This window comes from Solanum verrucosum, unplaced genomic scaffold (genome assembly GCF_900185275.1).
Source record: "Solanum verrucosum unplaced genomic scaffold, falcon-dt-bn FXZP01000268.1, whole genome shotgun sequence".
NCBI lineage: Eukaryota > Viridiplantae > Streptophyta > Magnoliopsida > Solanales > Solanaceae > Solanum > Solanum verrucosum.
In genome coordinates this window covers 2,670,154-2,688,815 of record NW_026019957.1, presented here as the reverse complement: position 1 = coordinate 2,688,815, position 18,662 = coordinate 2,670,154, and the positions used below count along the sequence as shown (strand labels likewise).

Genomic DNA, 18,662 nt, shown 5'->3' with positions numbered 1-18,662 from the left:
AAGCTAAATAATTTAATGTCCAAAAAATAAATGCATTAGTATTGTCCACAGTGTGAATATGAAAAATAATTAGGGGAGGGGGGGGGGGGGGAGGGGTAGATATTAAATGAATCATTTTTGAAGTGGTCTCTTAATTATATTCTAGAAAAATGTTTCATTTCTAATTACTCTGAACTTAGTTTTTTAACATTTCTCCTAAGTTAATATGCATTCACCCAAAATCACAAATTTCTCTTGACTTTCCACATTCTTACATGCATTCTCACTTTCTTAATTTTACCTATAAAATGATGCTAATCACAATCTAATTTTCTTCATCAATACTTGTCATATCTCATAAACAATATGGTCATGAAGATGAATACTCTTTTTTCAACATTTGTCTTTTTAACATTTTTTCATCTTTCTTTGATTTCTTGTCGCAAAACAATTAGTTATCGTGTTGGAAATGGCTTCACTCTTGACTTTATCCACCGTGATTCTCCTCTTTCACCCTTCTATAACCCGTCAAACACTCAATCAAATCACCTTAGAAATGCCTTCCATCGATCATTTTCACGCGCTTCTTTTTTCAAGAAGAGTTCCCTTGCTACTCCCAACACAATACAATCGGATATTTCACCAATCCCGGGTGAATACCTCATGAAATTATCAATTGGAACCCCCCCGGTTGAAATTGTAGCTATAGCTGATACTGGTAGTGACTTAACATGGACGCAATGCATGCCTTGTGAAAATTGTTTCCAACAATCATCACCTCTTTTTGATTCGAAGAAAAGCTCTACTTATAAAACTGTGGGGTGTAATGTTGAAGTATGTACATCACTAGAGGGTTCATCTTGTGTGAAAGGAAATGTTTGTGAATATCAAATGAGTTATGGTGATCAATCACACACTATTGGTGACCTTGCTTTTGATAAATTCACTTTTCCTTCTACTTCTGGTGAAAATGTTGTGATTCCTAATGTTGCCTTTGGTTGCGGTCATGACAATGGTGGAACGTTTAATAATTATACGTCTGGTATTATTGGTTTAGGTGGTGGTAAAGTTTCAATGATCAACCAACTGGACAAAGAGATAAATGGGAAATTCTCTTATTGTTTGATCCCAATTCCATTTGACTCATCAATTAATTCAACTATTACAAGTCACATCAACTTTGGGAGTAGTGCCATTGTGTCTGGTCCTAATGTCGTTTCAACTCCCTTGATAAAAAAGGAACCATCCACATACTACTATCTCAACTTGGAAGGTGTCAGTGTTGGAAATAAGATGTTGAAATTCAAATCTTCTAAGACTTCTCCTTCTGATAATGCTAGTGGTGGTGATGGTCAAGCTGGTAACATTATAATCGATTCTGGCACTACATTAACACTTTTGCCTAACGATTTTTACTCGAATTTGGAATCAACATTGGTGAATTCAATTCATGCTAATAGGAAGGACGATCCATCAGGGACTTTTCATCTATGTTACGAGTCTCAGAATGGTACTATCGATGCTCCAACAATTATTACACATTTTACAAATGCGGATTTAGAGCTATCGCCATCGAGCACGTTTGCAGAAATTGAGCAAGGTTTGATTTGTCTTACAATAGTGTACCTGCAGATGAAATTGCTATATTTGGAAACTTGGCACAAAGAAATTTCTTAATTGAATATGATCTTGTGGCCAACAAAATCTCCTTTCAGCCTACAGATTGTACAAAATACTAGGCTTGTTTTGTTGGTTTATTATCAGTAAATATAAATGTTGTTAGTTCAATACTTAGTAATTGAGATCTTTTAATTTTGTGTTTTCTTAAGCTAATATACCACCAGAGGAAATGTGCCTTGGAGGGGGTTTGAATTGGCCTTTTTTAAATAACTTATTATAAGCTAAAAGCTAAAAGTCATATTGTAGTTTTTAGCTTATTTTTCATCTTTTTCAAACACCATGAAGAATTAAAAAAGAGTTATTAAAAGTCAAAGCACCTAAAATAAATCCATTCAAACACCCTAAAATTAGTTTTACCTTGCTAATTTAAATGAGGGACAAACCCTTCAACATAATCTTCCATGTGACCTTAAAAAGTTGCCTCTTTTTTTTTTAAAAGTGAAACTTATCGAAATTTCAATATAGAATCTAATCACTTAGATATTTGCAATATTACGAATTTTACTAGATTTTGGTGCATTCAGGTATTTCCAGATATATGTATCTTCCTAGCTATTTGAACTACTTTGTTCATGGCAGGGCGATCGATAGAGTTCGTTTGAATGATCCTTCTATGTGTTTTGAGTCACTTCCTTTTTTCTTTCCCAACAGGACCGAATTTGGAAGAAATAACTAACTTTCATTGAAGTCAAAAATAACAATTAAAACTCTTTACTTTCTATTAACTTCATCATTAAGGTACACCCTGACAATATTGACATTGAAATCACTCAGCCAATAAGTATCCCTCTAAACTACTTCAATTCCTCATTACCTCAAATTGCTAGAAAAAGGGGTCACATAAATTGCTAAGGGACTCATTTTTCCAATTAGGAGAAATTGCTACAAATTAGAACTTTTGGAATGATCAAATTGAATAAATGAAACACATTAACCATATAAACTGTTGTGCAGGAATAGAAACACATTTTAAAGATATTGAAATTTCTTAGCTAGTACGTATTTGTTAGATATTACTATCTCCATTTAATTTTGGTCATTGAATAAATGAAACTTTGATGAATAACTGATTTTGGTCATTGAATAAACCGAATAATAACAAGTGCTCTTCTTCTCACAATTAACCAAGAATTTAACAATAATAACCATATTTCATGACTTCTATTTTGACAGCAGAGAACTGATATTCAAATAGGGTGTTTAGAGAAGTTGTGAGTTGAGTCGGATATTGTGTACATAGAGACAACGTATCCAATTTTTCGTTTATATGATCTTTCAATTTAATGAAAGTCTACTGTAAATTTGAATACATTTGACATTAATTTATATTAATTTCTTCATGATTTATCAAAGCTTTGTATTTTTTATTCCATGAGATATTAATTAATTTAATTACAATTATGAATGTATTGGTTTAATTTTAACCCCCACACTATTTGTAATTTTAACCCCACAAATCGACATTTATTTTGTAGTGTCTAATATATCCATGTATTTTATGTAAAGTGAAAGTCAACTTTACGAAATGTCCCACTTCATTCTCTAGTATTTGATAATTAATGGTAACAAAATCTCTCTTTCTCCCCTATTACATTTTTTTTAATTAATTAGACTTGGACATACAATTTGCTACCTATAATTAATGGTATGAAAATCTCACTTTCTCCCCTTTTACTTTTTTTTATATTATTAATTAGACTTGGACATACAATTTGCTACCTACAATTAATGGTAAGAAAATCTCACTTTCTCCCCTATTAAATTTTTATTAATTAATTAGACTTGGACAAACAATTTGCTACCTATAAAATGGTACTTAACATTGCCTTCTCTTCATCATATTTCAACCATGGAAATTAATACTAAAGCTTTCACTCTTATGTTGGTTCTTTTATCGTTCTTTCATCTTTCTTTAGTTTCTGATAGTAAAAGTGTAAATGGCTTCACTCTAGATCTTATACATCGTGATTCTCCTCTTTCACCTTATCACGATCCATCAAACACTCCATTTGAACGCCTTCAAAAGGCCTTCCATCGGTCATTCTCCCGGGCTTCCTTTTTTGGGGGAAAAAGTGTTCATTCAATCCAATCGACTCTTACACCAAATGAAGGTGAATTCCTCATGAAAATATCCATTGGTACTCCCCCAATAGACACTTTTGTCATTGCTGACACTGGTAGTGACTTGACATGGACACAATGTGAGCCTTGTGATAATTGTTTCAAACAATTGACACCTATTTTCAATCCCAAGAATAGCTCTTCTTATAAAACTATTGGTTGTCACAATAAACTTTGTCAAAGGTCACGATGTAACAATAATACATGTAATTATTTAGTGATTTATGGTGACCTATCTCACACTAGGGGTGATCTTTCAAGTGAAACTTTCAGATTTGCTTCTAGTTCTGGTAAAAATGTTTCAATTCCTAACATTGTGTTTGGTTGTGGACATGACAATGGTGGCTCATTTACCAATGTCACTTCTGGTATCATTGGCTTAGGTGGTGGCAATGTCTCAATTGTCAACCAAATGCATCATGAGATCAAAGGGAAATTCTCTTATTGTTTGATCCCATTGGAATTATTGTTAGATAGTTCCAATGCAACTAGTCACATCAACTTTGGTGACAATGCTATCGTGTCTGGTCCTAGCATCATTTCAACTCCCATCTTTAAAAATGAATCACCTACATTCTACTATCTAAATTTGAAAGGTATCAGCATTGGAAACAAGACGTTAGAATTCAAATCTTCTTCGATTTCTCAACCCGGTTATGATCTAGGCAACATTGTAATTGATTCTGGCACAACGTTAACTTATGTGCCTGATGGTTTTTACTTGAATTTGGAATTATTGTTGATGCGTTCAATCAATGCTACTAGGAAGGATGATCCTTTTAAGAGACTTGATTTGTGTTATGAGTCTAATGAGAATAGTACTATTGATGTTCCAAAGATTGTTGCACATTTTACAAATGCAGATTTAGAGTTGTCAACTTCAAACATTTTTACACAAGTGGTGGAAGGTATAGTTTGTTTGACAATAGTGCCAGGAGGATCAAATCAAATTTCTATACTTGGAAATTTGGCACAAGCCAATTTTCTAATTGGATATGATCTTAAGGCCAACAAAGTATCCTTTAAGCCTACAGATTGCACTAAGTACTAATGTTTGTTTAGCAGTTATTCAAACTTTATTGATCAATTCTTGATTTCTTATATTTACTTGCATTTGATGCTTACCAATAGAGATTATATTTTTATTGTGTATTCAATGAAGGAAAATGAAATCAAGAAGTGACCTTTACAAAATCTCAAGATTATAATCTAAATTACTTAATCCACCTTCTATATGAAAATATTGTCTCCATCTATTTTTACTTGTCCATGTTTGATCTGTTATTTTCAAGATCATAATTCTATTATGTGTCTCTGTCTTATTCCACCATACCCCTACCTTTGTTAGGATATTGATCAATGAAGTCGGTTAAAAATCATGACATCTTAGAGTTAAATGAGAGACAAACCCTTCAGCATATAGTCCATGTGACCTTAAAAGTTACCTTTTTTTAGTGGAACTTATCGAAATTCCACTCGCTTAGATCTAATTACTTAGATATTTGTAATATTAAGAATCTTACTAAATTTTGATGCATCCAGGTATGTCCAGATACATATATTTCGGGATACATAAGGTCAAAATTAGGTATAATTTATTCTAGATACACTGTATCTAAGTGGATTCACATGTATCTAGGAAACATAGACAAATCTGCTCACCCCCCTCCCATCTCGCTCACCACTTTCCTATGTATATGATACATGCGAATCACAACTAAATACATACATATACATGTGTTTTGTGTGATTCACATGTATTTTGGATACATGACTATCTTTCTCCCCATCTCGCTCGCCTCTCTGCCTATTTAGTATATCTGGTAGCAAAAATACATGTATCTTGGTGTATCTTCCTCAATATATTATAGAAAACTCTTAATTAATTATAAAATACATAATTATTTTAAAAGTATAAGTAGAACTAGTATATATGGTATGAATGTATGTCTAATAAGGTATTTTCCCCCCTTTTTACCCCTTCAGACCCGACCAAATAAAAATAACTTAATCCATCTTCTACTCAGTCATAAAATGGATTGGGTCGGATTTTAGTAAAATAGGAATTGAGTTTTTTTTAATTGAGTCAGATCTGTAATTAGATAGTGATAATGTACATGCATAACTTTTTTAACGAGTATTGCGAGAAACATATTAGTTCATTTTCCCAAATGATGACATTGTTATAAAGTCAATGGATTGTATTGCATGAATATTTTCAGATAGTAGAAAGTTCATGGATTTTATTAGAGTAAATTTTAGGTTTAGCAAACATAAAAATCATATTTGTATGTTATAACTATAGTTTGTATAATTGCGCTCCATAGCAAATTTTATGTTTGCTATGACTATTAATATGTATATTTCGGTATAAATATACAATAAATATACAAAAGATCAATTGTATAATTTGTTTCGGTATACAAATAAAAAAGAATCAATTGTATAATTTGTGTTTGTATAAAGTGAGAAAGAGAGAAAGACAAAAGAAAACTGGGCAGGGAAAGATCTGTATTTGTATAATTATAAGTGTATAGGATGAAAATATATGTATTTATATTTGTATATACAATTTTCTCACTTTATACAAACACAAACACAAATTATACATTTGTGTTTGTCTAAAGTGAGAGAGGCGAGTGAGAGTGGTGAACCAGATCTGGGAGAGTGGCGAGCGAGATTCTCTGGGGAAAAAGGCAAACGAAAAGATATGTATATATACAGTTTTCTCTCACTTTATACAATCACAAATGCATATTATACATTTGTGTTTGTATAAAAGTGAGAGAGGCGAGGGAGAGACTGTCAACGAGAAAACGAGAGTGGCGAGCGAGAATTTCAGTGAGAGAGGCGAATGGCAACAATTTGCTACGGGTTGCAATTAAATCAAATTGTGATTATAGCATTTAATTTGAATTAATAGTTTGCTATTTTACACAATTTTACCATTTATTATACTCATTATTATTAGTAGAAAATATGGAATGTAAATATAAGGAGTATATATGGCATGATCAAATAAAATCTAATATATCCATGAATTTTATGGAAAGTGAAAGTCAACTTTACAAAAGGTCCCAGTTCATACTCTAGTATTTGATAATTAATGGTAACAAAATCTCACTTTCTCCCCTATTACATTTTCTTTAATTAATTAGACTTGGACATACAATTTGCTACCTATAAAATGGTACTAAACATTGTCTCCTCTTCATCATTATCCAACCATGGAGATTAATACTAAAGCTTTCACTCTTATGTTGGTTCTTTTATCGTTCTTTCATCTCTCTTTAGTTTCTGGTCGTAAAAGTATAAATGTCTTCACTGTAGATCTTATACATCGTGATTCTCTTATTTCACCTTATCACGATCCATCAAACAACACCTTCAAAAGGCCTTCCATCGGTCATTCTCCCGGGCTTCCTTTTTTGGGGTAAAATATGTTCATTCAATCAAATCGACTCTTACACCAAACGAAGGTGAATTCCTCATGAAAATATCCATTGGTACTCCCCCAATAGACACTTTTGTCATTGCTGACACTGGTAGTGACTTGACATGGACACAATGTAAGCCTTGTGTTAATTGTTTCAAACAATTGACACCTATTTTCAATCCCAAGAATAGCTCTTCTTATAAAAGTATTGGTTGTCACTATAAACTTTGTCAAGGGTCACTATGTAACAATAATAGATGTAATTATGAAGTGAGTTATGGTGACTTATCTCACACTATGGGTGATCTTTCAATTGAAACTTTCACATTTGCTTCTAGTTCTGGTAAACTTGTTTCAATTCCTAACATTGTGTTTGGTTGTGGACATGACAATAGTGGCACATTTACCAATGCCACTTCTGGTATCATTGGCTTAGGTGGTGGCAATGCCTCATTTGTCAACCAAATGCATCATGAAATCAAAGGAAAATTCTCTTATTGTTTGATCCCATTGGAATTATTGTTAGATAGTTCTAATGCAACTAGTCACATCAACTTTGGTGACAATGCTGTCGTGTTTGGTCCTGACGTCGTTTCAACTCCCATCTATAAAAAGGAATCACCAATATTCTATTATCTAAATTTGAAAGGTATCAGCATTGGAAACAAGACGGTGGAATTCAAATCTTCTCCGATTTCTCTACCTGGTTATGATCGAGGCAACATTATAATTGATTCTGGCACAACGTTAACATATCTGCCTGATGTTTTTTACTTGAATTTGGAATTGTTGTTGATGCATTCGATCAATGCTACTAGGAAGGATGGTACTTATGGGGGACTTGATTTGTGTTATGAGTCTAATGAGAATGGTACTATTGATGTTCCAAAGATTGTTGCACATTTTACAAATGCAGATTTAGAGTTGTCAACCACAAACATTTTTACACAAATGGAGGAAGGTATAGTTTGTTTGACAATAGTGCCAGGAGGAAATCAAATTTCTATACTTGGAAATTTGGCACAAGCCAATTTTCTAATTGGATTTGATCTCAAGGCCAACAAAATGTCCTTTAAGCCTACAGATTGCACCAAGTACTAATGTTTTTTTTAACAGTTATTCAAGTTTTATTGATCAATTCTTGATTTCTTATATTTACTTGCATTTGATGCTTACCAATAAAGATTATATTTTTATTGTGTATTCAATGAAGGAAAATGAAATCAAGAAGTGACCTTTACAAAATCTCAAGATTATAATCTGAATTACTTATTCCACCTTTTATATGATATATTGTCTCCATCTATTTTTGCTTGTCCATGTTTGATCCATTATTTTCAAGATCATATTTCTATTATGTATCTCTATCTTATTCCACCATACCCCTACCTTTGTTAGGATAGTGATCAATGAAGTCGGTTAAAAACCATGACGTCTCAAAGTTCAATTCGAGCAGAAACAAAAAACAATAGATGAAGAGATTTCCTCCCACCTATCCTAGCTTTGGTAGACAAAGTGACGTGATACTTGTTGCTTGTGGGAGGTAGAGGTATTCTGTGGAATTAGTCGAGTTGCACACCATTAAGGTCCATCCTAGACTTTAATATTTAATTTCATTTCATTTGATGATACTTCCTCTTTTGGTATCTTTGTTTGCTCAAAGCAGATATGAAACAAAGGATATGAGTATTCAGTTAGCTTCGAAGATTAGTCAAATTGACACTGAATAAGCGAAAAGTGTGACATAAATAGAGGTAGAGGGAGTAGTATGCACCAAGAATTATGGACTTTCACATTATAACAAGATACATAATATTAACCTCAAACAAAATGATACATAATAGTTTCTCTATGGGGAAATCAAAACACACAATTCGGTGCAGAGTTGGCTTTCCCTTACTGTATTACATATTTGATACACTTCTTCAATTCCATATTTTTCTTTTCCCCCCTTAAAGAAAATTTGCAAGTCTTTTGTGTGTATTGATAAACTTCTCCATCAATCATCTATGTTATCCGTATCTAATGGACGAGCAGTCTATTCAAAAGCAAGTTTTGTTACAGGGATAAGGACAATCGATCTCTTGGAATCGTTTTCTTTCATAATACCAATCTCCAACTGCTTTGGCAATCGTCTGTAAGAACACAATTTTTTGGAAGTGTCAATAGTTGTCTATAACGGAATGACAGAATTTTGTGTAAGATAAACAACAATAACAACATAACCAGTATATTCCCACAAGTGGAGTCTGAGAAGAATGGAGTGTATGCAGACCTTACCCCTATCTATCTTTGCAGGGTAGAGAAGCTTGTGTATAATAAATGTAATTTTGAAATAATTTTGCGTACCGTGCCAGATAATACTAGTGAGTCATCCATTAGCCATGTCTCTTGCGTTCCGGTTTGACAATGTGTGTAACAAGAATTGATGTAATACCCTCGCGTTGAGGAAGGGCCGAGTGAATTCAATGCTTTCAAGAACTCTGACCTAAAAGCTGAGAAATTACATCATGTATTAGATACAGAGTGTAAAAGACACCTTCTAAATGTAAATATTACACTTAATTTAGCGTCTTCATGCTTACTACAACTAGTTATTTTAGTTTGAAGTGTTAGCCACACAAAGGACAGGCAGATTCGATATTGTTGTTTACTATAATCTGGTCAGGTGTGCATGTGTGGCCCGTGGTAGGAAGAGTCAGGTGTGCATGTGAGGGGGCGTATTGAAAATATAATTAAATAATAAAAGTATGTTTTCTCCACTAACAACTTAAGGTTTTAGATGATATGATCACACAATTCAATAACCAACATATAGGTACTCTGAATTCCCATTGATCGATAGCTTAATGGTGTACTCCGAGTGAATGAAGGAACAACAAAGGGCTTAAGAGTCTTAACCTTGCATAGTTTGGAGTTGAGTAGACGAGCAATTCAATATGTCAAGCTTGCAGTTGCGCCAAGTTCCATGAGGATCCGCAACCTCAGGAGCCAAAATGTGCTTTATCTGAAAATTTTAAGAACAAAGTATGAGCAAAAATCAACAATTTTAAAGAGCCAAAACGACTTCATATATAGTGTATCTACATATAAAATGACTTCGTGATAACGAAGACTAAATTCTAATGCAGCGGAAAGCCAAATAATAAAACGTTCATGTGGAACTTTGGTTTTATTACAGAAGTAAATAAATTTCAGACATGAACTGACCTGCCAGGAATCATAGGCTGCATTTACTAGGAAAAGTGGTGTCTGGATTTGTTGCGCAACGTTTTGTGGGAAAAAACACTGCAACATAGCGGTGTTTTCGCATAAGATGATGCATCAAATAAGGGAAAGATATATTTTTGTGAAAACAACTTCTCTTACCAATCCCGGTTTCAGTCTTGAGGTACACGATTGAGGCAAATTCTTCGCAGAACCCTGAATCCAAGATAATGTAACAGACTTAGTACGAGTAAAATCGAATCTATAGAACTTCCTTAGTGACTTTCCACGAAATTTTATAGTTCATTGTAGGTCCGAGCATCATTTTTGGTATGAAGAGGACATATTTATAACGAGCAGATTATATGTGAGAGAGAATCACCCCTCCGTCAAATTCATGTGAAGGTATTTGACTGGGCACAAAATCTAAAAAAGAAAGAAAATCGTCTAAAACAAGATATTATTAGTACTAAATATAGAAAGTTGTCATTCTTTTTGAGGGTCGAGACTGACTAAAAAAGGAAAGAGCGTCGGATCCTGGAGGGAGTATAGGTTAAAGAAGCATACATGTGTGTTAACAACTTCACTGTAGAACTGTTCGATATGAGAGGTTCCAGAAATAGTCTGCCTGCAACAGAGAACCAATTCTTTTATAGAAAATCGGAAATCTAAATTTCTCAAAAAAATTGAGAGTTGGCCATGATTAAAATAACAAACACGAACGCTTACGTGTTGATAAAGAAACCGGCATCTGAGAGACATTTTACTTTAGCATCCGGTGGAAGGAGACCTTTAAATCTGTCACAATGTAGAATTGCAGCCAAACTACCAGCTGAACATCCCGCAAGAATAGCCTACAATTCGAAAAAACTTTCTATCACGACGAGCATATATAATCGTCTGCAATAATTTGTAACCGATTGATGCATCGATCGTACATTCTGAGCATTTTTCATTCCTTTAGCCAAGAAATCCTCCATAACAGCTGAAAAAATCCTGGCTCCTCTGTAGAATACTTTTGTTTTCTGTCATAATTCAACATGTCCATATATAACGATACTAGCACAACTCGTCGTTTATATCAAATCAATAATTGAATAGTGTTTTAACATAGAATTACCGGATCGGCTGCTGCAACATCACCAGTAAAGGATGATCCATCACAATATTTAATTCTAATTCTGTTCCAATTGTAAAAGTCTACAATTTCCAAAACACAATCAATCAGAATAGTGTTTTTTTTAAAATAGAAAGGCGGCGTTAAAACGATGTATATGAACAAGGGTGAAAAGCTTTACCTGGATTAAACTCAGCCTTGTTGCTCAAAATTCCTGAGAAAGACACTGTCTTTAACATTAGTTTCGATGATCCCAATCGTGTTTTTGTACGTTCAAGGCAAGTCGTGGCATTATTGCACCATGCTCCTCCCTGAAGTCATCGGATGAATTCAAATGCAAATTCATGTAGGCAGTCCAAAATCACCAGCAAAAGTTCAATCTAGTTTTTTTTCCCTCGTTTTTGATAACGGGGTATCCAGGACAGCTTACACATATCTCGACTATCTTAGTTCAAGAATTTGAATGGGGAAAAGGCTAACAATTGGACTGAAATAAGACTACGAACCACAGAGATGATTGGAACAATACTGAGATGATTAACATGGCCCCTAACAAAGATGATACGAACAAATCGAGAAATGATATATCCAAATTGTTATAAAGAGACGAACCTCAAGTTGGATAAGCCAATTGTTAACTCCAGCTCCAAATCCTTTATCAAAATGGTATGCTGGTGGACTTCCATCCAAACATACTGCAAAAACACAACATTGACATTTTCACATTCTTGAATCTTTTTTCGCGGAATCCAAGGTGGATTCAGGATTTAGACGTTACCAATTCTAAAGTTGAATCTATATGCCATCTATACTTGTTTTCACAAAAAATATATATAAAGTTTGAACCAAAAGTCACGGGTTCCGCCAAACCCGCAACTCTACCTTATATCTAGAGTCAGAGCTACAATTCTGTTTATGAGTTCAGGTTCGCTTTGGCTTGTGTTAAAAAATCCACTTAATATGTATAAATAAAATATTTAAAACCTAGTAAGATGTAATTTTCTAGAATTCAGAATCCATAAACTCAAAATCTTAATTCCGTCTCTACGTGTTACCCCCAACCCCCACTCAAAAAAAAAAAAGAAGGATAATTACTTTTGATTCATTGCCATCAAAATCAAAATATGTCCACTTTACCTTAACCATGTATTTGTGTATAACTAATATTAGAAACACACTAAGCTACCTTTTCTAGAATCCAAAAATCGTAAACTCAAAATCTTAGCTCTGACTCTAATTGGGAAAATAAAAAGAAAAAAAAAAAACTTACCAGCTCCTTTAGCTACTGCACTTTGGAGATAAGTAATATCAACTGGATGTCCTTCAGTAATTAAAACAATTAGCAAAGTAAATATTGCACGTAGCCATAGTTGCATTGCCCCTTTTACCATCCTGCATATATTAATTACTAATTATGTCAAAAAATATATATATAAATAACCAACAAAACAAAAAAAAAAAAAAAAAAAAAATCCTAAAAATTTAAAACCAAGAAAAGAAAAACATCTTTTTTTTAGTAAGATCATTTAATATACTTTCTATATTACAATTTTAGCAAAAATTTTATTTTTTTTAACCATTAATGTTACTACTTTCTTTTTCTTTTTTCCATTAAAACATAGTATACATAAAATGCAAAGAATAATCAAACAAGCCTATTTCAGAACCAACAAAATAAAAATTACTAAAAATACAGAATTGAAATATTAGTTCAATATATATGATTAATTACCTGGAATAGCAAAGATTTTGAGGAAGAAAAAAAATCTGAAAATGAATTATTTGTGTTGAAATCTGCAGTATAATTTGTTTATAGTGGATGAGACTCTAGAGTAGAAGCATATATTTATAGTACTAAAAAAGAAAAAGTTATATATTTCTTCCGTTGTAATTTGTTTGTCTGATTTTGATTTGATACGAAATTTAAAAAAATTATAAAGACTTTTAAATTAAAAATACGTTGTCAAAATATCATTTAAATTTTGTAATCTTAAATATGTAATTTAAAAAGTAAAGTTAAAATATTATTAAAAAGGACGTTTTATTAAAAATTGGATAAATAAATTAAAATGGAGGGAGTATTTTTATTTATATATAATGACTTGTGAGTTCTTTTCACTATTAATGTAATTTAATGTCATAAATTAATTTACATGTTGACCTAATTTTGTAACATTTAACGTTTTTTTGTTTCATATTGGAGTTCAGTATTCATATTGAAGTTTGATTAGATTTAAATTCGTGCAAGAAAATTTTATATTGGGAATAAAGCACGGCTTAACAAAGGGCAAAGGCGACTTTTTATCTAGAGACACTCAACCAAAATTTCTAATTAAAGATGAATAATTTTTTACTACTCCACTACAACCTCGTCGACAACATTTAACAGTTACTAAGTTGTACTATTCTTGAAGAATTCTTACGAAAACTTATCCAAAAATATTGTACGTTTGAGATTCTCAAAAGATGTATTTTGAGAGCTTCTTTAAAAACTTCCTTTAGTAAAGTAGTACTTAGTATAAGAGAGATATTTAAATCTTTGTAGTTTTAAATTTAAAATATGTAAAATATATATATATTTTTAAAAAAAGTTATCTTGTTATTTTAAATACGCTATATGATTTTAAGAAAATTTATCCCTAGAAACTGTTTAAATATTAAACAACATCGTAAACAATGACGAATCTAATATATATCATACAGATTCATAGAAAATCAATTACTTCTGCTCAAATCACCAGATTATATATATTAAGACATTAACTACATATTTATAAATATTTCTTTGTGAAATTATTTATTCTTACATATTAACTTGAAATTCTCGTAAAAATTCATAAATTTTATAATCTTAAATTCATCGCTGACCAAAAATATATTTACACTAACATTGTATCAAACTTTATATATAAATAGTATATCAAGAAAAATAATTCAATTCACAAAAACTCACCTATCCAAAAAAAAAAAAAAAGACTCCATCTTAATTAACATGCTTTTTACTCATTTTTTTAATGTTATATTGTAGAATAAGAATCTTTTCAAAAAATTATTGTTTTGTTATATCCAAATTGAAGAAAGAGACGAGAAAAATCCAACCTTAAAGCTGTTTTTTTCTTCATTTTTTTAATGAAGAATAAAGTGCATATAGTATAAAGGCTTTTTTTAATATGTCAGAATAAAGAAAGAAATTAAATTATTGAGAAAAAAAAAGAAGCTTCCGACACACATTCATTCGCTAAACACATTTTCTTCGAAGTGATTTAATTATGTACTTTTTGTTTAAGAAAAATAAATGTTGTTAATTTCGAGGAATTAAGATTTTTTGGCGAATTATAAACTGAATTAAAAAAATGTTTTTATATATATAAATAGAGATTTCTTATAAAAAAATTATCAAACATAAAAAAGGTTTGTAAGTGGCTTAAAAAACTAATTTCACTTGTTATTTTTTGTGTTCGATTATGATATTATTTTGTTATTGTTATTAATATTTCTATACTTTTCTGTTTTCTCTGCTTTAATTTTTTTTTTTATAAATTAATATCGAAATTATTCTTTTTTATTTTCAAAAAAATGGGCAAGATCTATATAAGCACTATCCTTTTCGGCTTTTACGTATAGAAATACAGTAAATAAGTTGTTATCGTTACTTCTGCATTTTTGTATTTTCTCTTTTTAAGTTGTTTTAATATATATTTTTTGAATTAACGATCTATTGAATAATTTTATATATATATATATATATATATATATATATATATATATAATTTTTAACTTTTATAGTAGAACTACATCGAATATATTATTTATATTTTTTAAAAAAAGATGGCTGCTAATAAGTAGAGTCAAAAACCATGGCTGCTAATAAGTAGAGACAAAAATTATCAGCTAACGCGTTCTACATTCAATGAATAGACAAAACAGTTGAAGTGGAATTTGAAAATTGAGAGATAGAGTGATGTCTTTTCTTTTTTTCTTTGTTATAGAGTTTTTTTTTAAAAAAAATAATACTATAATAGACGTTTGATCATTGAGAAAAAATTATTGAAAATAAAATTTGACTTGAAATATTAGCTTCATCTTCTAAATAACTTTAAAAATATATTTTTATTTGTCTAACTCAATTTAATTACTCCCTCCGTCCCATTTTATGTGGCACCATTTCCTTTTTGGTCAGTTCCAAAAAGAATGTCACATTTTCTTATATGGTAAGTATTTAAAGGTACAATTCATCTTTTATCCTTGTTGGTCCCACTTAATTTTAAAGATAATACTTCAATACATTTATGAGGAGAGAAAAGTGAGTCTACTTTTTAAAGGACAACTTGGTAAACACTTCAAAGTCTTCATTTATTTCTTAAACTCCGTTCCCGGTCAAATGTTGCCACATAAAATGGGACGGAGGGAGTATGTCACATGATATAGTAAGTGGTTTGAACTTTTGTACGAGTGTGGGGCTCTTATAAAAAGTTGAGAGAAGTGTTGAAAACAGTATTCCTAAACTTGATGAGAATTTAGAGATGTATTTCACTCATGTTGCTAAATTAAGGATATATGTAAGTTCAGTTAATCAAGTAGGGGTGTTTTTAAGATTGTTGATAGTTTGAAGATAAAACTAATAATTTGCGTATAGTTCAAGTGTTTTCAAGTTCGTGGAGAACTTGTGTGGCAGGAACAAGGAATATTTTCGGTAAATAAATAAATATGTATATGTGAAGCTAATTTTTCTATTCTTGTACAGATTGTTGCATATATTATAATATATATTGATGGACTAGAGCGTATTGGTTAAATTGCTATGGTTGACGGATGAAACACTACTATGATATGAGACTTTTCTTTTATGTTAGTTAATATTTTAATTCATTAAGAGTTTGGGGAAATTAAGGTGAAATTGCTGTATGTTTAGTTAAAATGGGTTGTGAGTTGTTTTGGAAATTAATGGTAACGATGGGTGCTAAATTAATAGAAATGGTGGGCCAATGATTGACCATAATGAGCCAATCATTGGTTGGAATAAAAGGATGGCAAAGAAAAAAAAACTTCAAGTTCCACGCTACTGTCCCTAAGGCAATCCGGTTTAAGTTTTATATTTTTGGTCATGGTGTTGACACTCAATTTTGATCCTTCCCGATATGAATTAATTCACGAGCTTCTCAATTTTCAAACAATTTAGAATAATTAATTTTATAGAATTCAAATATTTCTCAAGGTTACTTTGATTAAGTCTAGTCGATTTTTATAGTATTTTATAATTATATGTGTAATTAGTGTTTCTTAAATATTTGAAAATCGTCTAAAAAAAATCTTAATTTTAGTAAGTATTTTATTAAATTAGTTTAGTTTAAATTATGAGTATAATTTCGGTTTATTTAGTTTATAATTAAATTGAGTATTTTATTTCATTAAGATTAAGAAGCTCATAAATGAATTATATTAATTCGTCCTATTTTGAATTCTAGCCGAATTTGCTAATGTTAATTCTTTTTGGTTACCTCCTTAATCCGTTTGGCTAAATTATTAATTAATTTCTATTGCAATTATAGCCAAATGTAACACTTCATTCAATCCATTTGGAGACCAAGTTTTTTGGGCCTTTTTACTTATCAAATCAGCAGCCCGTTTCCCTTTGTTATTCACTCCCAGTCAACCCAAAACAATTTCCAGAAATCCAGCCCACCAAATAACTCCCCTTTCCATTTGAATTTCCAGCCAACTCTTATTCCAATTCTCCCGACCCGGCCCAGCAGCAGCAGCAAGTACACGACGTCTTCACGGAGTCAAATACAATGTCAAATAGACGGAAAGCAATAGTGGCGTCACTATGCAGAAGGCAGCACGCTGTTGACACCCAATTTTGACCAACCTTTAGCAATTTCAGAAATGTTATTCGATTAAATACGTATTTTTAAAAAATACGTCGAGTGTAAAATTTTAATCTATTTTGTCTAAAAATTATATATTTAATATGCATGCTTTATAAAAATTATTGTAAATACTATTAAAATATTTTTAAATTATTAGTAAAACTCGAAATAATTCAAATGTTTTAAAATTTAAGTAATTTTAATTATAATATTTTATAGTATTTTAATTGGATAGCATTTCTTCAAATTTCCTCAAAATCATTTAATTGTTAGCCTATTCTATTCTAATTCATTTCAATTCTAGCTTATTCAATTTCAATTTTATTTCAATAATAACCACCTTTGCATTTCAATTCTAGTCCAATCTTATTTGCAATTTTGGCCATTACAACTCCCATCTCATCCGTCCATCTTTTAAGTTAAATCCTAGCCGCTCATTAAAACTAATCCTACGGTCCAGATCGATTCTCCTTAACCTTCCTATTTTAATATCTAAAGACTCCAAACCCTAAAAGATTATTCATCTCTTCCTCTCCACTCCAAGCAAACCCGCCGCCCCCTCTCTCTTCTCTCCTACTTGCTCCGGCAAGAGACGGCAATCAAGCGAACAACAGCTTCGGCGAAGCTCGCTCCGGCCAGCAACTGGCGAACGCCAGACGACACCAGCTCCAACAGCAGCAGCGTCGACGTGGACAACCAGCAACCAGTGGCTGCCTCTCTCTCTCCGTCGCCCTCCTCCCCTCACTTTCCTCTTCTCCTTCCACTCCCCCCGTCTCCTTTTTATTCGCGTCTGAACAGTCCAGCGAAAACGACAACAACAACAGTCAGAAGCAGCGAGACCCAGGCGAAGGCGAAAGCCAGCCGCTTTGGCTAGTGCAAACAACAACCAGTAGCCGCGAGAGCAATTGGGCAGTAACCATCGCTGCTCCATGCCACCAGTCACCCACGTCTCCGGCAAAAACGGCAACCACTTCGGCATATTTTGGTTTTGTTTAAGACGGATCTTAACAGATTATGATGCCCATTGTATTTATGGTAATAACTTTGGTTCTCTGCTAAAACGGATAATTAATGCGTTAATTTGTATTTTTCATTGTTATCATCTTATGGCTGTCCATTGAATGGATTCGTGAAATTGCTGAAAATGGTAGAATAATTATAATTTTGGACCTTAATTATCTCCCTCCTTAAATGGTAATTCCTTTGTAATGATATGGTATTTGATTAATTGGCCCGGACAGGTTTTGTAGCT

General features: G+C 32.0%; 3 protein-coding genes, 1 non-coding gene and 1 pseudogene across 4 annotated transcripts; 4 read left to right on the top strand and 1 right to left on the bottom strand.

Annotated features, from left to right (window-relative positions):
- The first annotated feature begins 351 nt into the window (after positions 1–351).
- LOC125814660 (aspartic proteinase CDR1-like) lies at positions 352–1,656 on the top strand. Its single transcript, XM_049494132.1, has one exon. The coding sequence runs from the start codon at positions 352–354 to the stop codon at positions 1,654–1,656; it is 1,305 nt and encodes a 434-aa protein (XP_049350089.1).
- Positions 1,657–3,508: 1,852 nt separating this feature from the next.
- On the top strand, positions 3,509–4,831 carry LOC125814336 (aspartic proteinase CDR1-like). Its single transcript, XM_049493794.1, has one exon. It carries the CDS (start codon positions 3,509–3,511, stop codon positions 4,829–4,831), a length of 1,323 nt encoding a protein of 440 aa, XP_049349751.1.
- A 2,176-nt stretch (positions 4,832–7,007) lies between these two features.
- On the top strand, positions 7,008–8,317 carry LOC125814334 (aspartic proteinase CDR1-like; annotated as a pseudogene).
- A 693-nt stretch (positions 8,318–9,010) lies between these two features.
- Positions 9,011–13,340, bottom strand: LOC125814666 (pectin acetylesterase 8-like). The gene is made up of 13 exons (XM_049494138.1): positions 13,273–13,340; positions 12,811–12,932; positions 12,153–12,235; positions 11,722–11,851; positions 11,544–11,623; positions 11,362–11,448; positions 11,153–11,277; positions 10,991–11,051; positions 10,586–10,639; positions 10,427–10,504; positions 10,118–10,223; positions 9,566–9,711; positions 9,011–9,351 (listed from the first exon to the last, which is right to left on the bottom strand). Exons 2-13 carry the CDS (start codon positions 12,929–12,931, stop codon positions 9,259–9,261), a joined length of 1,164 nt encoding a protein of 387 aa, XP_049350095.1. The 5' UTR covers position 12,932; positions 13,273–13,340; the 3' UTR covers positions 9,011–9,258.
- Positions 12,039–12,138, top strand: LOC125814765 (U6 spliceosomal RNA). Its single transcript, XR_007442131.1, has one exon. It is a non-coding gene; the product is annotated as a U6 spliceosomal RNA (small nuclear RNA).
- Positions 13,341–18,662: the final 5,322 nt, after the last annotated feature.